Source organism: Oncorhynchus keta, unplaced genomic scaffold, assembly GCF_023373465.1.
Source record: "Oncorhynchus keta strain PuntledgeMale-10-30-2019 unplaced genomic scaffold, Oket_V2 Un_contig_7098_pilon_pilon, whole genome shotgun sequence".
Taxonomy (NCBI): Eukaryota; Metazoa; Chordata; class Actinopteri; order Salmoniformes; family Salmonidae; genus Oncorhynchus; species Oncorhynchus keta.
In genome coordinates, this window is record NW_026289253.1 from 62,198 (window position 1) to 82,890 (window position 20,693).

Genomic DNA, 20,693 nt, shown 5'->3' on the forward strand with positions numbered 1-20,693 from the left:
GAGGACGACGCAGGCGACAGCGGGTTAGTCGAGGACGATGCAGGCGACAGCGGGTTAGTCGAGGACGACGCAGGCGACAGCGGGTTAGTCGAGGACGATGCAGGCGACAGCGGGTTAGTCGAGGACGATGCAGGCGACAGCGGGTTAGTGGAGGACGATGCAGGCGACAGCGGGTTAGTCGAGGGCGATGCAGGCGACAGAGGGTTAGTCGAGGACGATGCAGGCGACAGCGGGTTAGTCGAGGGCGATGCAGGCGACAGCGGGTTAGTCGAGGACGATGCAGGCGACAGCGGGTTAGTCGAGGGCGATGCAGGCGACAGAGGGTTAGTCGAGGACGACGCAGGCGACAGCAGGCTAGTCGAGGACGATGCAGGCGACAGCGGGTTAGTCGAGGACGATGCAGGCGACAGCGGGTTAGTGGAGGACGATGCAGGCGACAGCGGGTTAGTCGAGGACGATGCAGGCGACAGCGGGTTAGTGGAGGACGATGCAGGCGACAGCGGGTTAGTCGAGGACGATGCAGGCGACAGCGGGTTAGTCGAGGACGACGCAGGCGACAGCGGGTTAGTCGAGGGACGCAGGCGACAGCGGGTTAGTCGAGGACGACGCAGGCGACAGCAGGTTAGTCGAGGACGATGCAGGCGACAGCGGGTTAGTCGAGGACGACGCAGGCGACAGCGGGTTAGTGGAGGGCGATGCAGGCGACAGCGGGTTAGTGGAGGACGATGCAGGCGACAGCAGGTTAGTCGAGGACGATGCAGGCGACAGCGGGTTAGTCGAGGACGATGCAGGCGACAGCGGGTTAGTCGAGGACGATGCAGGCGACAGCGGGTTAGTCGAGGACGATGCGGCGACAGCAGGTTAGTCGAGGACGATGCAGGCGACAGCGGGTTAGTCGAGGACGACGCAGGCGACAGCGGGTTAGTCGAGGACGACGCAGGCGACAGCGGGTTAGTCGAGGACGATGCAGGCGACAGCGGGTTAGTGGAGGACGATGCAGGCGACAGCGGGTTAGTGGAGGACGATGCAGGCGACAGCGGGTTAGTCGAGGACGATGCAGGCGACAGCGGGTTAGTCGAGGACGATGCAGGCGACATCAGGGTCGAGGACGATGCAGGCGACAGCGGGTTAGTCGAGGACGATGCAGGCGACAGCGGGTTAGTCGAGGACGATGCAGGCGACATCAGGTTAGTCGAGGACGATGCAGGCGACAGCAGGTTAGTGGAGGACGATGCAGGCGACAGCGGGTTAGTCGAGGACGATGCAGGCGACAGCGGGTTAGTGGAGGACGATGCAGGCGACAGAGGGTTAGTGGAGGACGATGCAGGCGACAGAGGGTTAGTCGAGGACGATGCAGGCGACAGCAGGTTAGTGGAGGACGATGCAGGCGACAGCGGGTTAGTCGAGGACGATGCAGGCGACAGCAGGTTAGTGGAGGACGATGCAGGCGACAGAGGGTTAGTCGAGGACGATGCAGGCGACAGCAGGTTAGTCGAGGACGACGCAGGCGACAGCGGGTTAGTCGAGGGCGATGCAGGCGACAGCGGGTTAGTCGAGGACGACGCAGGCGACAGCGGGTTGTCGAGGACGACGCAGGCGACAGCGGGTTAGTCGAGGACGATGCAGGCGACAGCGGGTTAGTCGAGGACGATGCAGGCGACAGCGGGTTAGTCGAGGACGACGCAGGCGACATCAGGTTAGTCGAGGACGATGCAGGCGACAGCGGGTTAGTCGAGGACGATGCAGGCGACAGAGGGTTAGTCGAGGACGATGCAGGCGACAGCAGGTTAGTGGAGGACGATGCAGGCGACAGAGGGTTAGTCGAGGACGATGCAGGCGACAGAGGGTTAGTCGAGGACGATGCAGGCGACATCAGGTTAGTCGAGGACGATGCAGGCGACATCAGGTTAGTCGAGGACGATGCAGGCGACAGCGGGTTAGTCGAGGACGATGCAGGCGACAGCAGGTTAGTCGAGGACGATGCAGGCGACAGAGGGTTAGTCGAGGACGATGCAGGCGACAGCGGGTTAGTCGAGGACGACGCGGGCGACAGCGGGTTAGTGGAGGACGACGCAGGCGACAGAGGGTTAGTCGAGGACGATGCAGGCGACAGCGGGTTAGTCGAGGACGATGCAGGCGACAGAGGGTTAGTCGAGGGCGATGCAGGCGACAGCGGGTTAGTCGAGGACGACGCAGGCGACAGCGGGTTAGTCGAGGACGACGCAGGCGACAGAGGGTTAGTCGAGGACGATGCAGGCGACAGCGGGTTAGTCGAGGACGATGCAGGCGACAGCGGGTTAGTCGAGGACGATGCAGGCGACAGCGGGTTAGTCGAGGACGATGCAGGCGACAGCGGGTTAGTCGAGGACGATGCAGGCGACAGCGGGTTAGTCGAGGACGATGCAGGCGACAGCGGGTTAGTCGAGGACGATGCAGGCGACAGCGGGTTAGTCGAGGACGATGCAGGCGACAGCGGGTTAGTGGAGGACGATGCAGGCGACAGAGGGTTAGTCGAGGACGATGCAGGCGACAGCGGGTTAGTCGAGGACGATGCAGGCGACAGCGGGTTAGTCGAGGACGACGCGGCGACAGCGGGTTAGTCGAGGACGATGCAGGCGACAGCGGGTTAGTCGAGGACGATGCAGGCGACAGCGGGTTAGTCGAGGACGATGCAGGCGACAGCGGGTTAGTGGAGGACGACGCGGCGACAGCGGGTTAGTCGAGGACGATGCAGGCGACAGCGGGTTAGTCGAGGACGATGCAGGCGACAGCGGGTTAGTGGAGGACGATGCAGGCGACAGAGGGTTAGTGGAGGACGATGCAGGCGACAGCGGGTTAGTCGAGGACGATGCAGGCGACAGCGGGTTAGTCGAGGACGATGCAGGCGACAGCGGGTTAGTGGAGGACGATGCAGGCGACAGAGGGTTAGTGGAGGACGATGCAGGCGACAGAGGGTTAGTCGAGGACGATGCAGGCGACAGAGGGTTAGTGGAGGACGATGCAGGCGACAGAGGGTTAGTCGAGGACGACGCGGCGACAGCGGGTTAGTCGAGGACGATGCAGGCGACAGCGGGTTAGTCGAGGACGATGCAGGCGACAGCGGGTTAGTCGAGGACGATGCAGGCGACAGCGGGTTAGTGGAGGACGACGCGGCGACAGCGGGTTAGTCGAGGACGATGCAGGCGACAGCGGGTTAGTCGAGGACGATGCAGGCGACAGCGGGTTAGTGGAGGACGATGCAGGCGACAGAGGGTTAGTGGAGGACGATGCAGGCGACAGCGGGTTAGTCGAGGACGATGCAGGCGACAGCGGGTTAGTCGAGGACGATGCAGGCGACAGCGGGTTAGTGGAGGACGATGCAGGCGACAGAGGGTTAGTGGAGGACGATGCAGGCGACAGAGGGTTAGTCGAGGACGATGCAGGCGACAGAGGGTTAGTGGAGGACGATGCAGGCGACAGCGGGTTAGTGGAGGACGACGCAGGCGACAGAGGGTTAGTCGAGGACGATGCAGGCGACAGCGGGTTAGTCGAGGACGATGCAGGCGACAGCAGGTTAGTCGAGGACGACGCAGGCGACAGCGGGTTAGTCGAGGACGACGCGGGCGACAGCGGGTTAGTGGAGGACGACGCAGGCGACAGAGGGTTAGTCGAGGACGATGCAGGCGACAGCGGGTTAGTCGAGGACGATGCAGGCGACATCAGGTTAGTGGAGGACGATGCAGGCGACAGCGGGTTAGTCGAGGACGATGCAGGTGACAGCGGGTTAGTCGAGGACGATGCAGGCGACAGCGGGTTAGTCGAGGACGATGCAGGCGACAGCGGGTTAGTCGAGGACGATGCAGGCGACAGCGGGTTAGTCGAGGACGATGCAGGCGACAGCGGGTTAGTCGAGGACGATGCAGGCGACAGCGGGTTAGTGGAGGGACAGGCGACAGCAGGTTAGTCGAGGACGACGCAGGCGACAGCAGGTTAGTCGAGGACGACGCAGGCGACAGCGGGTTAGTCGAGGACGATGCAGGCGACAGCGGGTTAGTGGAGGACGACGCAGGCGACAGCAGGTTAGTCGAGGACGATGCAGGCGACAGCGGGTTAGTCGAGGACGATGCAGGCGACAGCGGGTTAGTGGAGGACGATGCAGGCGACAGCAGGTTAGTCGAGGACGATGCAGGCGACAGCGGGTTAGTCGAGGACGATGCAGGTGACAGCGGGTTAGTCGAGGACGATGCAGGCGACAGCGGGTTAGTCGAGGACGATGCAGGCGACAGCGGGTTAGTCGAGGACGATGCAGGCGACAGCGGGTTAGTGGAGGACGATGCAGGCGACAGCAGGTTAGTGGAGGACGATGCAGGCGACAGCAGGTTAGTCGAGGACGATGCAGGCGACAGAGGGTTAGTCGAGGACGATGCAGGCGACAGCGGGTTAGTCGAGGACGATGCAGGCGACAGCGGGTTAGTGGAGGACGATGCAGGCGACAGCGGGTTAGTGGAGGACGATGCAGGCGACAGAGGGTTAGTCGAGGACGATGCAGGCGACAGCGGGTTAGTCGAGGACGATGCAGGCGACAGCGGGTTAGTGGAGGACGATGCAGGCGACAGCGGGTTAGTCGAGGACGATGCAGGCGACAGCGGGTTAGTCGAGGACGATGCAGGCGACAGCGGGTTAGTCGAGGGCGATGCAGGCGACAGAGGGTTAGTCGAGGGCGATGCAGGCGACAGCGGGTTAGTCGAGGACGACGCAGGCGACAGCGGGTTAGTCGAGGACGACGCAGGCGACAGCAGGTTAGTCGAGGACGATGCAGGCGACAGCGGGTTAGTCGAGGACGATGCAGGCGACAGCGGGTTAGTCGAGGACGATGCAGGCGACAGCGGGTTAGTCGAGGACGATGCAGGCGACAGCGGGTTAGTCGAGGACGATGCAGGCGACAGCGGGTTAGTCGAGGCGATGCAGGCGACAGCGGGTTAGTCGAGGGCGATGCAGGCGACAGCGGGTTAGTCGAGGACGATGCAGGCGACAGCGGGTTAGTGGAGGACGATGCAGGCGACAGAGGGTTAGTCGAGGACGATGCAGGCGACAGCGGGTTAGTCGAGGACGATGCAGGCGACAGCGGGTTAGTCGAGGACGACGCGGCGACAGCGGGTTAGTCGAGGACGATGCAGGCGACAGCGGGTTAGTCGAGGACGATGCAGGCGACAGCGGGTTAGTCGAGGACGATGCAGGCGACAGCGGGTTAGTGGAGGACGACGCGGCGACAGCGGGTTAGTCGAGGACGATGCAGGCGACAGCGGGTTAGTCGAGGACGATGCAGGCGACAGCGGGTTAGTGGAGGACGATGCAGGCGACAGAGGGTTAGTGGAGGACGATGCAGGCGACAGCGGGTTAGTCGAGGACGATGCAGGCGACAGCGGGTTAGTCGAGGACGATGCAGGCGACAGCGGGTTAGTGGAGGACGATGCAGGCGACAGAGGGTTAGTGGAGGACGATGCAGGCGACAGAGGGTTAGTCGAGGACGATGCAGGCGACAGAGGGTTAGTGGAGGACGATGCAGGCGACAGAGGGTTAGTCGAGGACGATGCAGGCGACAGCGGGTTAGTCGAGGACGACGCAGGCGACAGCAGGTTAGTCGAGGACGATGCAGGCGACAGCGGGTTAGTCGAGGACGATGCAGGCGACAGCGGGTTAGTCGAGGACGATGCAGGCGACAGCGGGTTAGTCGAGGACGATGCAGGCGACAGCAGGTTAGTGGAGGACGATGCAGGCGACAGCGGGTTAGTCGAGGACGATGCAGGCGACAGCGGGTTAGTCGAGGACGATGCAGGCGACAGCGGGTTAGTGGAGGACGACGCAGGCGACAGCGGGTTAGTCGAGGACGATGCAGGCGACAGCGGGTTAGTCGAGGACGATGCAGGCGACAGCGGGTTAGTGGAGGACGATGCAGGCGACAGAGGGTTAGTGGAGGACGATGCAGGCGACAGCGGGTTAGTCGAGGACGATGCAGGCGACAGCGGGTTAGTCGAGGACGATGCAGGCGACAGCGGGTTAGTGGAGGACGATGCAGGCGACAGAGGGTTAGTGGAGGACGATGCAGGCGACAGAGGGTTAGTCGAGGACGATGCAGGCGACAGAGGGTTAGTCGAGGACGATGCAGGCGACAGAGGGTTAGTCGAGGACGATGCAGGCGACAGCGGGTTAGTCGAGGACGACGCAGGCGACAGCGGGTTAGTCGAGGACGATGCAGGCGACAGCGGGTTAGTCGAGGACGACGCAGGCGACAGCGGGTTAGTCGAGGACGATGCAGGCGACAGCGGGTTAGTCGAGGACGATGCAGGCGACAGCGGGTTAGTCGAGGACGATGCAGGCGACAGCGGGTTAGTGGAGGACGACGCAGGCGACAGCGGGTTAGTCGAGGACGATGCAGGCGACAGCGGGTTAGTGGAGGACGATGCAGGCGACAGAGGGTTAGTCGAGGACGATGCAGGCGACAGCGGGTTAGTCGAGGACGACGCAGGCGACAGCGGGTTAGTCGAGGACGATGCAGGCGACAGCGGGTTAGTCGAGGACGATGCAGGCGACAGCGGGTTAGTCGAGGACGATGCAGGCGACAGCGGGTTAGTGGAGGACGATGCAGGCGACAGCGGGTTAGTCGAGGACGATGCAGGCGACAGCGGGTTAGTGGAGGACGATGCAGGCGACAGAGGGTTAGTCGAGGACGATGCAGGCGACAGCAGGTTAGTCGAGGACGATGCAGGCGACAGCGGGTTAGTCGAGGACGACGCAGGCGACAGCGGGTTAGTCGAGGACGATGCAGGCGACAGCGGGTTAGTGGAGGACGACGCAGGCGACAGCGGGTTAGTCGAGGACGATGCAGGCGACAGCAGGTTAGTCGAGGACGATGCAGGCGACAGCGGGTTAGTCGAGGACGACGCAGGCGACAGCGGGTTAGTCGAGGACGATGCAGGCGACAGCAGGTTAGTCGAGGACGATGCAGGCGACAGCGGGTTAGTGGAGGACGATGCAGGCGACAGCGGGTTAGTCGAGGACGATGCAGGCGACAGCGGGTTAGTCGAGGACGATGCAGGCGACAGCGGGTTAGTCGAGGACGATGCAGGCGACAGTGGGTTAGTCGAGGACGATGCAGGCGACAGCGGGTTAGTCGAGGGCGATGCAGGCGACAGCGGGTTAGTCGAGGACGATGCAGGCGACAGCGGGTTAGTCGAGGGCGATGCAGGCGACAGAGGGTTAGTCGAGGGCGATGCAGGCGACAGCGGGTTAGTCGAGGACGATGCAGGCGACAGCGGGTTAGTCGAGGACGATGCAGGCGACAGCGGGTTAGTCGAGGACGATGCAGGCGACAGCGGGTTAGTCGAGGACGACGCAGGCGACAGCGGGTTAGTCGAGGACGATGCAGGCGACAGCGGGTTAGTCGAGGACGACGCAGGCGACAGCGGGTTAGTCGAGGACGACGCAGGCGACAGCGGGTTAGTCGAGGACGACGCAGGCGACAGCGGGTTAGTCGAGGACGACGCAGGCGACAGCGGGTTAGTCGAGGACGACGCAGGCGACAGCGGGTTAGTCGAGGACGACGCAGGCGACAGCGGGTTAGTCGAGGACGACGCAGGCGACAGCGGGTTAGTCGAGGACGATGCAGGCGACAGCGGGTTAGTCGAGGACGACGCAGGCGACAGCGGGTTAGTCGAGGACGATGCAGGCGACAGCGGGTTAGTCGAGGACGATGCAGGCGACAGCGGGTTAGTCGAGGACGATGCAGGCGACAGCGGGTTAGTCGAGGACGATGCAGGCGACAGAGGGTTAGTCGAGGACGACGCAGGCGACAGCGGGTTAGTCGAGGACGACGCAGGCGACAGCGGGTTAGTCGAGGACGATGCAGGCGACAGTGTTCTCCTAACAGTGTATCTTCCCCACTGTCCCAGTACCGGGCTCAGACCAGTGGTCCTCTGCTCGCTAACACAAGTGACCGCATTCCTTGGCAAGGCACAAACCAGTTGAGCTATAGAAACATATTGAATATGATAGCTAGCTGTGGAGCACATTCTTTTTAAAATATATTTCTTTATTTTATTTTGAATTTTACTCCCCAATTTTGTGGTATCCAATTGTTTTTGTAGTTACTATCTTCTCTCATCACTATAACTCCCGCACGGGCTCGGAGAGACGAAGGTCGAAAAGCCAACGACCAACAGATTGGCACACCTCATCTCACTGTCCAATCAGAAAAGATCTGTTTAACTTCTTATGGGCAGGCTGGACGGTAGCGTCCCAGTTGGCCAACATCCTGGGAAATTACAGAGCGTGAAATTCAAATTAAATATAAATATTTAACATTCATGTAAAGTACAAGTGTTATACATCAAAATAAAGCTTCATTTATTGTTAATCCAGCCGCTGTGTCAGATTTCAAAAAGGCTTTACATCGAAAGCACACCATGCGATTATCTGAGGACAGCTCCGAGGCAGGTGCGACACGAAAGTCAGAAATAGCGATATAATAAATGCCTTACCTTTGATCTTCTTCTGTTGGCACTCCAATAGGTCCCAGTTACATCACAAATGGTCCTTTTGTTGGATAAAGTCCTTCTTTATATCCATAAAAACTCAGTTTAGCTTCAGTCAGTAATCCACCGATTCACGCGCATGGAAACACTACAGCCAAAATGGGAGCCTCTTAGAAAAACTACAACTTCTTGCTAATTTTTCCAAAAACCAGCCTGAAACTCTAAAGACTGTTGACATCTAGTGGACGCCCTAGGAATTGCAATCTGGGAGGACTTCGCCTCATAATATATATATGCCATTTATCAGACGCTTTTATCCAAAAACAGTCATGTGTGCATACATTCTAATGGGTGGTCCCGGGAGAACCCACTACCCTGGCGAAATGCTCTACAACTGAGCTACAGAAGGACCATAAAAACATGAAAGACATTGAAAACAGTGGTAGGCTGAATTTTTTTTTATGGGTTTGTCCTCAGGGTTTCGCCTGCCATAACAGTTCTGTTATACACACAGACATTATTTTAACAGTTTCAGAAACTTTAGAGTGTTTTCTATCCAAATCTACCAATTATATGCATATCCTAGCTTCTGGGCCTGAGTAACAGGCAGTTTACTTTGGGTACACTTTTCATCCGGACATGAGACATGAAAATACTGCCCCCTACAACGACCGACAGATTGACACAACTCATCTCAGATCTGTTTAACGACGACCAGGTTGAACAGTGAGTTGTTTCAATCAGAAAAGATGATTAGTCATGTCACAGTCCAGCGTCCAATGAGATATTCTGTCTGTCTGGTCTCCATAGTGACGAGGAGCGGTACCGTGGTTACCGGGAGTACCAGGCGGAGCGTGGCTACAGCGGCGGTGACCGTGGAGGAGGTGACCGCGGAGGGGGGGAGCGTGGCGGCGTAGACCGTGGAGGTGACCGTGGAGGGGGGGAGCGTGGCGGTGACCGTGGGAGTGGTGGTGAGCGTGGAGGTGGAGGCGGCGAGCGCCACAGAGACAGGTCGAGCCGTGAGAAGGAGGAGAGACACAGAGAGAGAAGACACAGAGAGAAGGAGGAGGGGAGACACAAGTCATCACGCAGGTACGCCACTCACTCACTCACTCACTCACACACACACACACACACACACACACACACACACACACACACACACACACACACACACACACACACACACACACACACACACACACACACACACACACACACACACACACACACACACTCACTCACACACATTATTTCACCTCTTTGTTGTATCAGAATCAGAACTGTCTTCCTTTTTCTCTCTCCCCTGTCTGTCTCTCTCTCTCTCTCTCTCTCTCTCTCTCTGTCTCTCTCTGTCTCTCTCTGTCTCTCTCTGTCTCTCTCTGTCTCTCTCTGTCTCTCTCTCTGTCTCTCTCTGTCTCTCTCTCTGTCTCTCTCTGTCTCTCTCTGTCTCTCTCTCTGTCTCTCTCTGTCTCTCTCTCTCTCTCTGTCTCTCTCCCCTGTCTGTCTCTCTCTGTCTCTCTCTCTCCCCCTGTCTGTCTCTCTCTGTCTCTCTCTCTGTCTCTCTCTGTCTCTCTCTCTCTCCCTCTCTCTCTCTGTCTCTCTCTCTGTCTCTCTCTGTCTCTCTCTCTGTCTCTCTCTCTGTCTCTCTCTGTCTCTCTCTCTGTCTCTCTCTGTCTCTCTCTCTGTCTGTCTCTCCCTCTCCCTGTCTCTCCCCCTCTGTCTCTCTCTGTCTGTCTCTCTCTGTCTCTCTGTCTGTCTCTGTCTCTCTCTCCTTCTCTCTCCCTCCCTGAGCAGTAGCAGCAGGAGGAGACATGATAGTGAAGAAGGAGACGGTCACAGGAGACACAAACACAAGAAGAGCAAGAGGAGCAAGGAGGGCAAGGAACCTAGTGATGATATGGGAGGAGACCAGGAGAACCAGGACACCATGGAGTGATGAAGAATACACCCTCCTCTCCCTCTGTCCCTCTTCATCTCTCTCTCTCTGTCTACATGGGAGGAGACCAGGAGAACCAGGACACCATGGAGTGATGAAGAATACACCCTCCTCTCCCTCTCTCATCTCTCTCCCTCTGTTTCCCTCTATACGTCCCTCCATCTCTCTCCTCGTCTCTCTCCCCTCTCTCCCTCCATCTCTCTCCTCTCCTCGTCTCTCTCCCTCCATCTCTCTCCTCTCTCCCTCTCCTCTCCTCTCTCCCTCTGTTTCCCTCTATACGTCCCTCCATCTCTCCTCTCCCTCTCCTCTCTCCCTCCATCTGTCTCTCTCTCCTCTCCCCTCTCTCCTCGTCTCTCTCCCTCTGTTTCCCTCTATACGTCCCTCCATCTCTCTCTCCTCTCTCCCTCTGTTTCCCTCTATACGTCCCTCCATCTCTCTCTCCCTCTCCTCTCTCCCTCTGTTTCCCTCTATACGTCCCTCCATCTCTCTCTCTCCTCTCCCTCTCCTCTCCTCTCCTCTCTCCCTCTGTTTCCCTCGATACGTCCCTCCATCTCTCTCTCCTCTCTCCCTCAGAGCACTGTTGTAGTTGATCATGCTCAGAGATCGTTGTTGTTTACCCGTTCCCTTCGTAGTCATGACGATCATAAACAACCCTCATCTTCTGTCATTTATTTTCGGCCCTCTATTTTCTTAACCAAACACCTCGCTGAAAGATGTCAATTTGTTGAATAAAAAAAAACAAGCTTTTGATAACTTCTGTGTGTTGGGTGGTTTCTGTGTATGGCTGGCTGGTTGGTGTGTGTGTGTGTGTGTTTGGCTGGTTGGTGTTTGTGTGTGTTTGGCTGGTTGGTGTTTGTGTGTGTGGCTGGTTGGTGTTTGTGTGTGTGTGTTTGGCTGGTTGGTGTTTGTGTGTGTGGCTGGTTGGTGTGTGTGTGTGGCTGGTTGGTGTGTGGCTGGTTGGTGTGTGTGTGTGTGTGTGTGTGTGGCTGGTTGGTGTGTGTGGCTGGTTGGTGTGTGTGGCTGGTTGGTGTGTGTGTGTGTGTGTGTGTGTGTGTGGCTGGTTGGTGTGTGTGGCTGGTTGTGTGTGTGGCTAGTTGGTGTGTGTGTGTGTGTGTGTGTGTGTGTGTGTGTGTGTGTGTGTGTGTGTGTGTGTGTGTGTGTGGCTGGTGTGTGTGTGTGTGGCTGGGTGTGTGTGTGTGGCTGTGTGTGTGTGTGTGTGGCTGGTGTGTGTGTGTGTGGTGTGTGTGTGTGTGTGGCTGGTGTGTGTGTGTGTGTGGCTGTGTGTGTGTGTGTGTGGCTGGTGTGTGTGTGTGTGTGGCTGGTGTGTGTGTGGCTGGTGTGTGTGTGGCTGTGTGTGGCTGTGTGTGTGTGGCTGGTGTGTGTGTGTGTGGCTGGTGTGTGTGTGTGTGTGGCTGGTGTGTGTGTGTGTGTGGCTGGTGTGTGTGTGTGTGTGGCTGGTGTGTGTGTGTGTGTGTGTGTGTGTGTGTGTGTGTGTGTGTGTGTGTGGCTGGTGTGTGTGTGTGTGTGGCTGTGTGTGTGTGTGTGGCTGGTGTGTGTGTGTGTGTGGCTGGTGTGTGTGTGTGTGCGTGTGTGTGTGCGTGCGTGCGTGGCTGGTTGGTGTGTGTGTGGCTGATTGGTGTGTGTGTGTGTGTGTGTGTGTGGCTGGTTGGTGTGTGTGTGGCTGATTGGTGTGTGTGTGTGTGGCTGGTTGGTTGGTGTGTGGCTGGTTGGTGTGTGTGTGTGTGTGTGTGTGGCTGGTTGGTTGGTGTGTGTGTGTGGATGGGTGGTTTCTCTGTGAGGCTGGGTGGTTTCTCTGTGAGGCTGGGTGGTTTCTCTGTGAGGCTGGGTGGTTTCTCTGAGGCTGGGTGGTTTCTCTGTGAGGCTGGGTGGTTTCTCTGTGAGGCTGGGTGGTTTCTCTGTGAGGCTGGGTGGTTTCTGTGTGTGGCTGGGTGGTTTCTGTGTGTGGCTGGGTGGTTTCTGTGTGTGGCTGGGTGGTTTCTGTGTGTGTGTGGCCGGGTGGTTTCTGTGTGTGTGGCCGGGTGGTTTCTGTGTGTGTGTGGCCGGGTGGTTTCTGTGTGTGTGTGGCCGGGTGGTTTCTGTGTGTGTGTGTGGCCGGGTGGTTTCTGTGTGTGAGAGGCTGGGTGGTTTCTGTGTGTGAGAGGCTGGGTGGTTTCTGTGTGTGAGAGGCTGGGTGGTTTCTGTGTGTGAGAGGCTGGGTGGTTTCTGTGTGTGAGAGGCTGGGTGGTTTCTGTGTGTGTGTGGCCGGGTGGTTTCTGTGTGTGTGAGGCCGGGTGGTTTTCGGGTGGTTTCTGTGTGTGTGAGGCCGGGTGGTTTCTGTGTGTGTGAGGCCGCGTGGTTTCTGTGTGTGTGAGGCCGGGTGGTTTCTGTGTGTGTGAGGCCGGGTGGTTTCTGTCTTCGCTCTTCCTTCCTCTATGTCTGACGGAGGGGCAATGAAGCAATACGGCCCGAGGTGGTGTGGTATATGGGGGTGTGGTATATGGGGGTGTGGTATATGGGGGTGTGGTATATGGGGTGTGGTATATGGGGTGTGGTATATGGGGGTGTGGTATATGGGGGTGTGGTATATGGGGGTATGATATATGGGGGTGTGGTATATGGGGGTATGATATATGGGGGTGTGGTATATGGGGGTGTGGTATATGGGGGTGTGGTATATGGGGGTGTGGTATATGGGGGTGTGGTATATGATAGCAGATTATAGGCTTTGAAAGGCAACGTTCCCGCCCTCGAGGAGACTGTGTTCACGGTAAACGGTCCCTTGACATTTCTATGGTGCAAACTGTAACGCTTCAGTGATTAACACATTAAATAGAGCCTCAATCTAGGACAAAGGCTTTGTCCTGTTCATGTTTAGCTACAGTAAGGGACACAGACTACATTAGAGTCCATAAGGGACACAGACTACATTAGAGTCCATAAGGGACACAGACTACATTAGAAGCCATAAGGATACATATAGACTACATTAGAGTCCATAAGGGATACATATAGACTACATTAGAGGTCATAAGGGATACATATAGACTACATTAGAGGTCATAAGGGATACATATAGACTACATTAGAGGCCATAAGGGATACATATAGACTACATTAGAGTCCATAAGGGATACATATTGTGAGCGACCAAGTAATTGGGCGTCACTCTAAAGCGGGAAGGTGGAATAAACGAGTCAGAGTAGGTTTTCTTGATTGAACACGGTTCTCTATTGAGGGCATTTTGTCAACAAAAACATTCTAACATAATCAATGAAAAATCTTCCAAGGAAAAATACACATCTTCTTCTCCAGATGAAACAGGAACACAATAGGATAATCTTTAAACTACAACAAACATAAATCACGGGTTTGTCACCATCTTCGTGGTTCTTTCAGCACAGCTTCTCTCTCTCGGTGGCCATCTTCCAGAGATAAGTTTTCTCCCTCTCTGCTGGTTCCATTCTCTCTTTTATAGGGGAAGGAGAGTATCTCATTAGTACCGTCAGCTGTGCTTAATTGACTCTGGTTACCTTGTCTCCCATGCTTTGTTGGGCTACTATCCATGAGCCCAGCCTGCCCTCTGGTGATCCTTCCACAATATAGACTACATTAGAGGCATAAGGGATACATATAGACTACATTAGAAGCCATAAGGGGTACATAGAGACTACATTAGAAGCCATAAGGGGTACATATAGACTACATTAGAAGCCATAAGGGATACATATAGACTACATTAGAAGCCATAAGGGATACATATAGACTACATTAGAAGCCATAAGGGGTACATAGAGACTACATTAGAAGCCATAAGGGGTACATATAGACTACATTAGAAGCCATAAGGGATACATAGAGGCTACATTACAAGCCATAAGGGGTACATATAAGAGGCTACATTACAAGTCATAAGGGGTACATATAGACTACATTAGAAGCCATAAGGGGTACATATAGACTACATTACAAGTTATAAGGGATACATAGAGGCTACATTACAAGCCATAAGGGGTACATATAGACTACATTAGAAGCCATAAGGGATACATATAGACTACATTAGAGGCCATAAGGGGTACATAGAGACTACATTAGAAGCCATAAGGGGTACATATAGACTACATTAGAAGCCATAAGGGATACATAGAGGCTACATTACAAGCCATAAGGGGTACATAGAGGCTACATAACAAGCCATAAGGGATACATAGAGGCTACATTACAAGCCATAAGGGGTACATATAGACTACATTAGAAGCCATAAGGGATACATAGAGGCTACATTACAAGCCATAAGGGGTACAGTGCATTCGGAAAGTATTCAGACCCCTTGACTTTTTCCACATTTTGTTACGTTACAGATTCATTCTAAAATGGATGAAAAATAATAATCCTCATCAATCTACACACAATGCCCCATAATGACATCACAATGCCCCCATAATGACATCACAATGCCCCATAATGACATCACAATGCCCCATAATGACATCACAATGCCCCCATAATGACATCACAATACCCCATAATGATGTAGGAAAAAAATCAACTGAAATATCACATTAACATAAGTATTCAGACCCTTTCCTCAGTGCTTTTTGGCAGCGATTACAGCCTCAAGTCTTCTTGGGTGTGACGCTACAAGATTGGCACATCTGTATTTGGGGAGTTTCTCCCATTCTTCTCTGCAGATCCTCTGAACTATGTCAGGTTGGATGGGGAGCGTTGCTTTCAGGTCTCCCCAGAGATGTTCGATCGGGTTCAAGTCCGGGCTCTGACTGGGACACTCAAGGACATTCAGAGACTTGTCTCGAAGCTACTCCTGTGTTGTCTTGGCTGTGTGCTTAGGGTGGTTGACCTGTTTAAAGGTGAACCTTTGCCCCAGTCTGAGGTCATGAGCGGGTTTTCATCAAGGATCTCTCTGTACTTTGCTCCGTTCATCTTTGCCTCGATCCTACACCGACGCATGTCTTGTATTCAAGATCCTTAATGGCCTGGCTCCTCCACGCATTATTTTTGCTAAACAGAAAACCCAAACATATGGCAGCAGATCCACAAGGTCTGCCATGAGAGGTGACTGTATAGTTCCCTTAAGGAAAAGCACCTTCAGTAAATCCACTTTCTCTGTGAGAGCTTCCCATGTCTGGAATACACTGCCATCAGACACACATAACTGCACCACATATCACACTTTCAATAAATGCATGAAGACATGGCTAAAGGTCAATCAGATTTGTGATCATGGTCCCTAGCTGTGTGTTGCCGCTTTCCATGTTGTCTAGCTTGTGAGGTGTGGAAACACTTTTATGGATTTTGTCTTGTTGCTTTTTGTCCTATGTTGCTCTGTCTGTATGCTACGTCTTGCTTGTCCTATGTTGCTCTGCGTGTGCTCACTGCTCAACGATTGTCTGTATTGTAAATGTTTTTAATAACCTGCCCAGGGACTGCGGTTGAAAATTAGCCGGCTGGCTAAAACCGTCACTTTTACTGAAACGTTGATTAATGTGCACTGTCCCTGTAAAAAATAAAATAAACTGACTAGTCTCCCAGTCCCTGAAAACATCCCCTCAGCATGATGCTGCCACCACCACCATGCTTCACCATAGGGATGGAGCCAGGTTTCCTCCAGACGTGACGCTTGCCATTCAGGCCAAAGAGTTCAATCTTGGTTTCATCAGACCAGAGAATCATGTTTCTCATGGTCAGAGTCCTTTTTGCAAACTCCGAACAGGCTGTCATGTGCTTTTTACTGAGGAGTGGCTTCAGTCTGGCCACTCTACCATAAAGGCTTGATTGGTGGAGTCCTTCTGGAAGGTTCTCCCATCTCCACAGAGGAACTCTGGGGCTCTGTCAGAGAATTCTTCCATTTAAGAATGATGGAGGCCACTGTGTTCTTAGGGTAGTGACCATGCTGGAGGTGTTACTGTACTCTACAGACTACTTATCGGGGTAGTGACCATGCTGGAGGTGTTACTGTACTCTACAGTCTACTATCAGGGTAGTGACCATGCTGGAGGTATGTTACTCTACAGTCTACTATCAGGGTAGTGACCATGCTGGAGGTGTGTTACTCTACAGTCTACTATCAGGGTAGTGACCATGCTGGAGGTGTTACTGTACTCTACAGTCTACTATCAGGGTAGTGACAATGCTGGAGGTGTGTTACTCTACAGTCTACTATCAGGGTAGTGACCATGCTGGAGGTGTGTTACTCTACAGTCTACTATCAGGATAGTGACCATGCTGGAGGTGTGTTACTCTACAGTCTACTATCAGGGTAGTAACCATGCTGGAGGTGTTACTGTACTCTACATTCTACTATCAGGGTAGTGACCATGCTGGAGGTATGTTACTCTACAGTCTACTATCAGGGTAGTGACCATGCTGGAGGTGTGTTACTCTACAGTCTACTATCAGGGTAGTGACCATGCTGGAGGTATGTTACTCCACAGTCTACTATCAGGGTAGTGACCATGCTGGAGGTATGTTACTCTACAGTCTACTATCAGGGTAGTGACCATGCTGGAGGTGTTACTGTACTCTACAGTCTACTATCAGGGTAGTGACCATGCTGGAGGTATGTTACTCTACAGTCTACTATCAGGGTAGTGACCATGCTTGGAGGTGTTACTGTACTCTACAGTCTACTATCAGGGTAGTGACCATGCTGGAGGTGTTACTGTACTCTGCATTCTACTATCAGGGTAGTGACCATGCTGGAGGTATGTTACTCTACAGTCTACTATCAGGGTAGTGACCATGCTGGAGGTATGTTACTCTACAGTCTACTATCAGGGTAGTGACCATGCTGGAGGTGTTACTGTACTCTACAGTCTACTATCAGGGTAGTGACCATGCTGGAGGTGTTACTGTACTCTACAGTCTACTATCATGGTAGTGACCATGCTGGAGGTGTGTTACTCTACAGTCTACTATCAGGGTAGTGACCATGCTGGAGGTGTTGCTGTACTCTACAGTCTACTATCAGGGTAGTGACCATGCTGGAGGTGTGTTACTCTACAGTCTACTATCAGGGTAGTGACCATGCTGGAGGTATGTTACTCTACAGTCTACTATCAGGGTAGTGACCATGCTGGAGGTGTGTTACTCTACAGTCTACTATCAGGGTAGTGACCATGCTGGAGGTGTGTTACTCTACAGTCTACTATCAGGGTAGTGACCATGCTGGAGGTGTGTTACTCTACAGTCTACTATCAGGGTAGTGACCATGCTGGAGGTGTTACTGTACTCTACAGTCTACTATCAGGGTAGTGACCATGCTGGAGGTATGTTACTCTACAGTCTACTATCAGGGTAGTGACCATGCTGGAGGTATGTTACTCTACAGTCTACTATCAGGGTAGTGACCATGCTGGAAGTATGTTACTCTACAGTCTACTATCAGGGTAGTGACCATGCTGGAGGTGTGTTACTCTACAGTCTACTATCAGGGTAGTGACCATGCTGGAGGTGTTGCTGTACTCTACAGTCTACTATCAGGTAGTGACCATGCTGGAGGTGTGTTACTCTACAGTCTACTATCAGGGTAGTGACCATGCTGGAGGTATGTTACTCTACAGTCTACTATCAGGGTAGTGACCATGCTGGAGGTGTGTTACTCTACAGTCTACTATCAGGGTAGTGACCATGCTGGAGGTGTTACTGTACTCTACAGTCTACTATCAGGGTAGTGACCATGCTGGAGGTGTGTTACTCTACAGTCTACTATCAGGGTAGTGACCATGCTGGAGGTGTGTTACCTACAGTCGACTATCAGGGTAGTGACCATGCTGGAGGTATGTTACTCTACAGTCTACTATCAGGGTAGTGACCATGCTGGAGGTGTTACTGTACTCTACAGTCTACTACCAGGGTAGTGACCATGCTGGAGGTGTGTTACTCTACAGTCTACTATCAGGGTAGTGACCATGCTGGAGGTGTTACTGTACTCTACAGTCTACTATCAGGGTAGTGACCATGCTGGAGGTATGTTTCTACAGTCTACTATCAGGGTAGTGACCATGCTGGAGGTATGTTACTCTACAGTCTACTATCAGGGTAGTGACCATGCTGGAAGTATGTTACTCTACAGTCTACTATCAGGGTAGTGACCATGCTGGAGGTGTGTTACTCTACAGTCTACTATCAGGGTAGTGACCATGCTGGAGGTATGTTACTCTACAGTCTACTATCAGGGTAGTGACCATGCTGGAGGTGTTACTGTACTCTACAGTCTACTATCAGGGTAGTGACCATGCTGGAGGTGTGTTACTCTCCAGTCTACTATCAGGGTAGTGACCATGCTGGAGGTGTGTTACTCTACAGTCTACTATCAGGGTAGTGACCATGCTGGAGGTGTTGCTGTACTCTACAGTCTACTATCAGGGTAGTGACCATGCTGGAGGTGTGTTACTCTACAGTCTACTATCAGGGTAGTGACCATGCTGGAGGTGTGTTACTCTACAGTCTACTATCAGGGTAGTGACCATGCTGGAGGTATGTTACTCTACAGTCTACTATCAGGGTAGTGACCATGCTGGAGGTGTTACTGTACTCTACAGTCTACTATCAGGGTAGTGACCATGCTGGAGGTGTGTTACTCTCCAGTCTACTATCAGGGTAGTGACCATGCTGGAGGTGTGTTACTCTACAGTCTACTATCAGGGTAGTGACCATGCTGGAGGTGTTGCTGTACTCTACAGTCTACTATCAGGGTAGTGACCATGCTGGAGGTGTGTTACTCTACAGTCTACTATCAGGGTAGTGACCATGCTGGAGGTATGTTACTCTACAGTCTACTATCAGGGTAGTGACCATGCTGGAGGTATGTTACTCTACAGTCTACTATCAGGGTAGTGACCATGCTGGAGGTGTTACTGTACTCTACAGTCTACTATCAGGGTAGTGACCATGCTGGAGGTATGTTACTCTACAGTCTACTATCAGGGTAGTGACCATGCTTGAGGTGTTACTGTACTCTACAGTCTACTATCAGGGTAGTGACCATGCTGGAGGTGTTACTGTACTCTGCATTCTACTATCAGGGTAGTGACCATGCTGGAGGTGTGTTACTCTACAGTCTACTATCAGGGTAGTGACCATGCTGGAGGTATGTTACTCTACAGTCTACTATCAGGTAGTGACCATGCTGGAGGTGTTACTGTACTCTACAGTCTACTATCAGGGTAGTGACCATGCTGGAGGTGTTACTGTACTCTACAGTCTACTATCATGGTAGTGACCATGCTGGAGGTGTGTTACTCTACAGTCTACTATCAGGGTAGTAACCATGCTGGAGGTGTTACTGTACTCTACATTCTACTATCAGGGTAGTGACCATGCTGGAGGTATGTTACTCTACAGTCTACTATCAGGGTAGTGACCATGCTGGAGGTGTGTTACTCTACAGTCTACTATCAGGGTAGTGACCATGCTGGAGGTATGTTACTCTACAGTCTACTATCAGGGTAGTGACCATGCTGGAGGTATGTTACTCTACAGTCTACTATCAGGGTAGTGACCATGCTGGAGGTGTTACTGTACTCTACAGTCTACTATCAGGGTAGTGACCATGCTGGAGGTATGTTACTCTACAGTCTACTATCAGGGTAGTGACCATGCTTGGAGGTGTTACTGTACTCTACAGTCTACTATCAGGGTAGTGACCATGCTGGAGGTGTTACTGTACTCTGCATTCTACTATCAGGGTAGTGACCATGCTGGAGGTGTGTTACTCTACAGTCTACTATCAGGGTAGTGACCATGCTGGAGGTATGTTACTCTACAGTCTACTATCAGGGTAGTGACCATGCTGGAGGTGTTACTGTACTCTACAGTCTACTATCAGGGTAGTGACCATGCTGGAGGTGTTACTGTACTCTACAGTCTACTATCATGGTAGTGACCATGCTGGAGGTGTGTTACTCTACAGTCTACTATCAGGGTAGTGACCATGCTGGAGGTGTTGCTGTACTCTACAGTCTACTATCAGGGTAGTGACCATGCTGGAGGTGTGTTACTCTACAGTCTACTATCAGGGTAGTGACCATGCTGGAGGTGTGTTACTCTACAGTCTACTATCAGGGTAGTGACCATGCTGGAGGTGTGTTACTCTACAGTCTACTATCAGGGTAGTGACCATGCTGGAGGTGTGTTACTCTACAGTCTACTATCAGGGTAGTGACCATGCTGGAGGTGTGTTACTCACAGTCTACTATCAGGGTAGTGACCATGCTGGAGGTGTT

The 20,693-nt window shown here is 53.4% G+C and overlaps 1 protein-coding gene and 2 long non-coding RNA genes across 3 annotated transcripts in view; all 3 read left to right on the forward strand.

Moving 5' to 3' along the window:
* LOC127926181 (pre-mRNA 3'-end-processing factor FIP1-like) overlaps positions 1-11,202 on the forward strand; it is a gene marked incomplete at its 5' end in the record, with an annotated part of 45,041 nt that extends 33,839 nt beyond the window's left edge. Inside the window, 2 exon segments of the mRNA XM_052511652.1 lie at positions 9,321-9,602; positions 10,308-11,202. Coding sequence (XP_052367612.1) covers positions 9,321-9,602; positions 10,308-10,449 — 424 coding nt within the window.
* LOC127926187 (uncharacterized) lies at positions 404-7,091 on the forward strand. The gene is made up of 3 exons (XR_008123533.1): positions 404-503; positions 1,697-1,786; positions 6,726-7,091. It is a non-coding gene; the product is annotated as an uncharacterized LOC127926187 (long non-coding RNA).
* Positions 11,203-16,054: 4,852 nt separating the features above from the next.
* On the forward strand, positions 16,055-20,225 carry LOC127926183 (uncharacterized). Its single transcript, XR_008123527.1, has 4 exons — positions 16,055-16,416; positions 17,457-17,686; positions 19,748-19,796; positions 20,175-20,225. It is a non-coding gene; the product is annotated as an uncharacterized LOC127926183 (long non-coding RNA).
* The last annotated feature ends 468 nt before the right edge of the window (positions 20,226-20,693 follow it).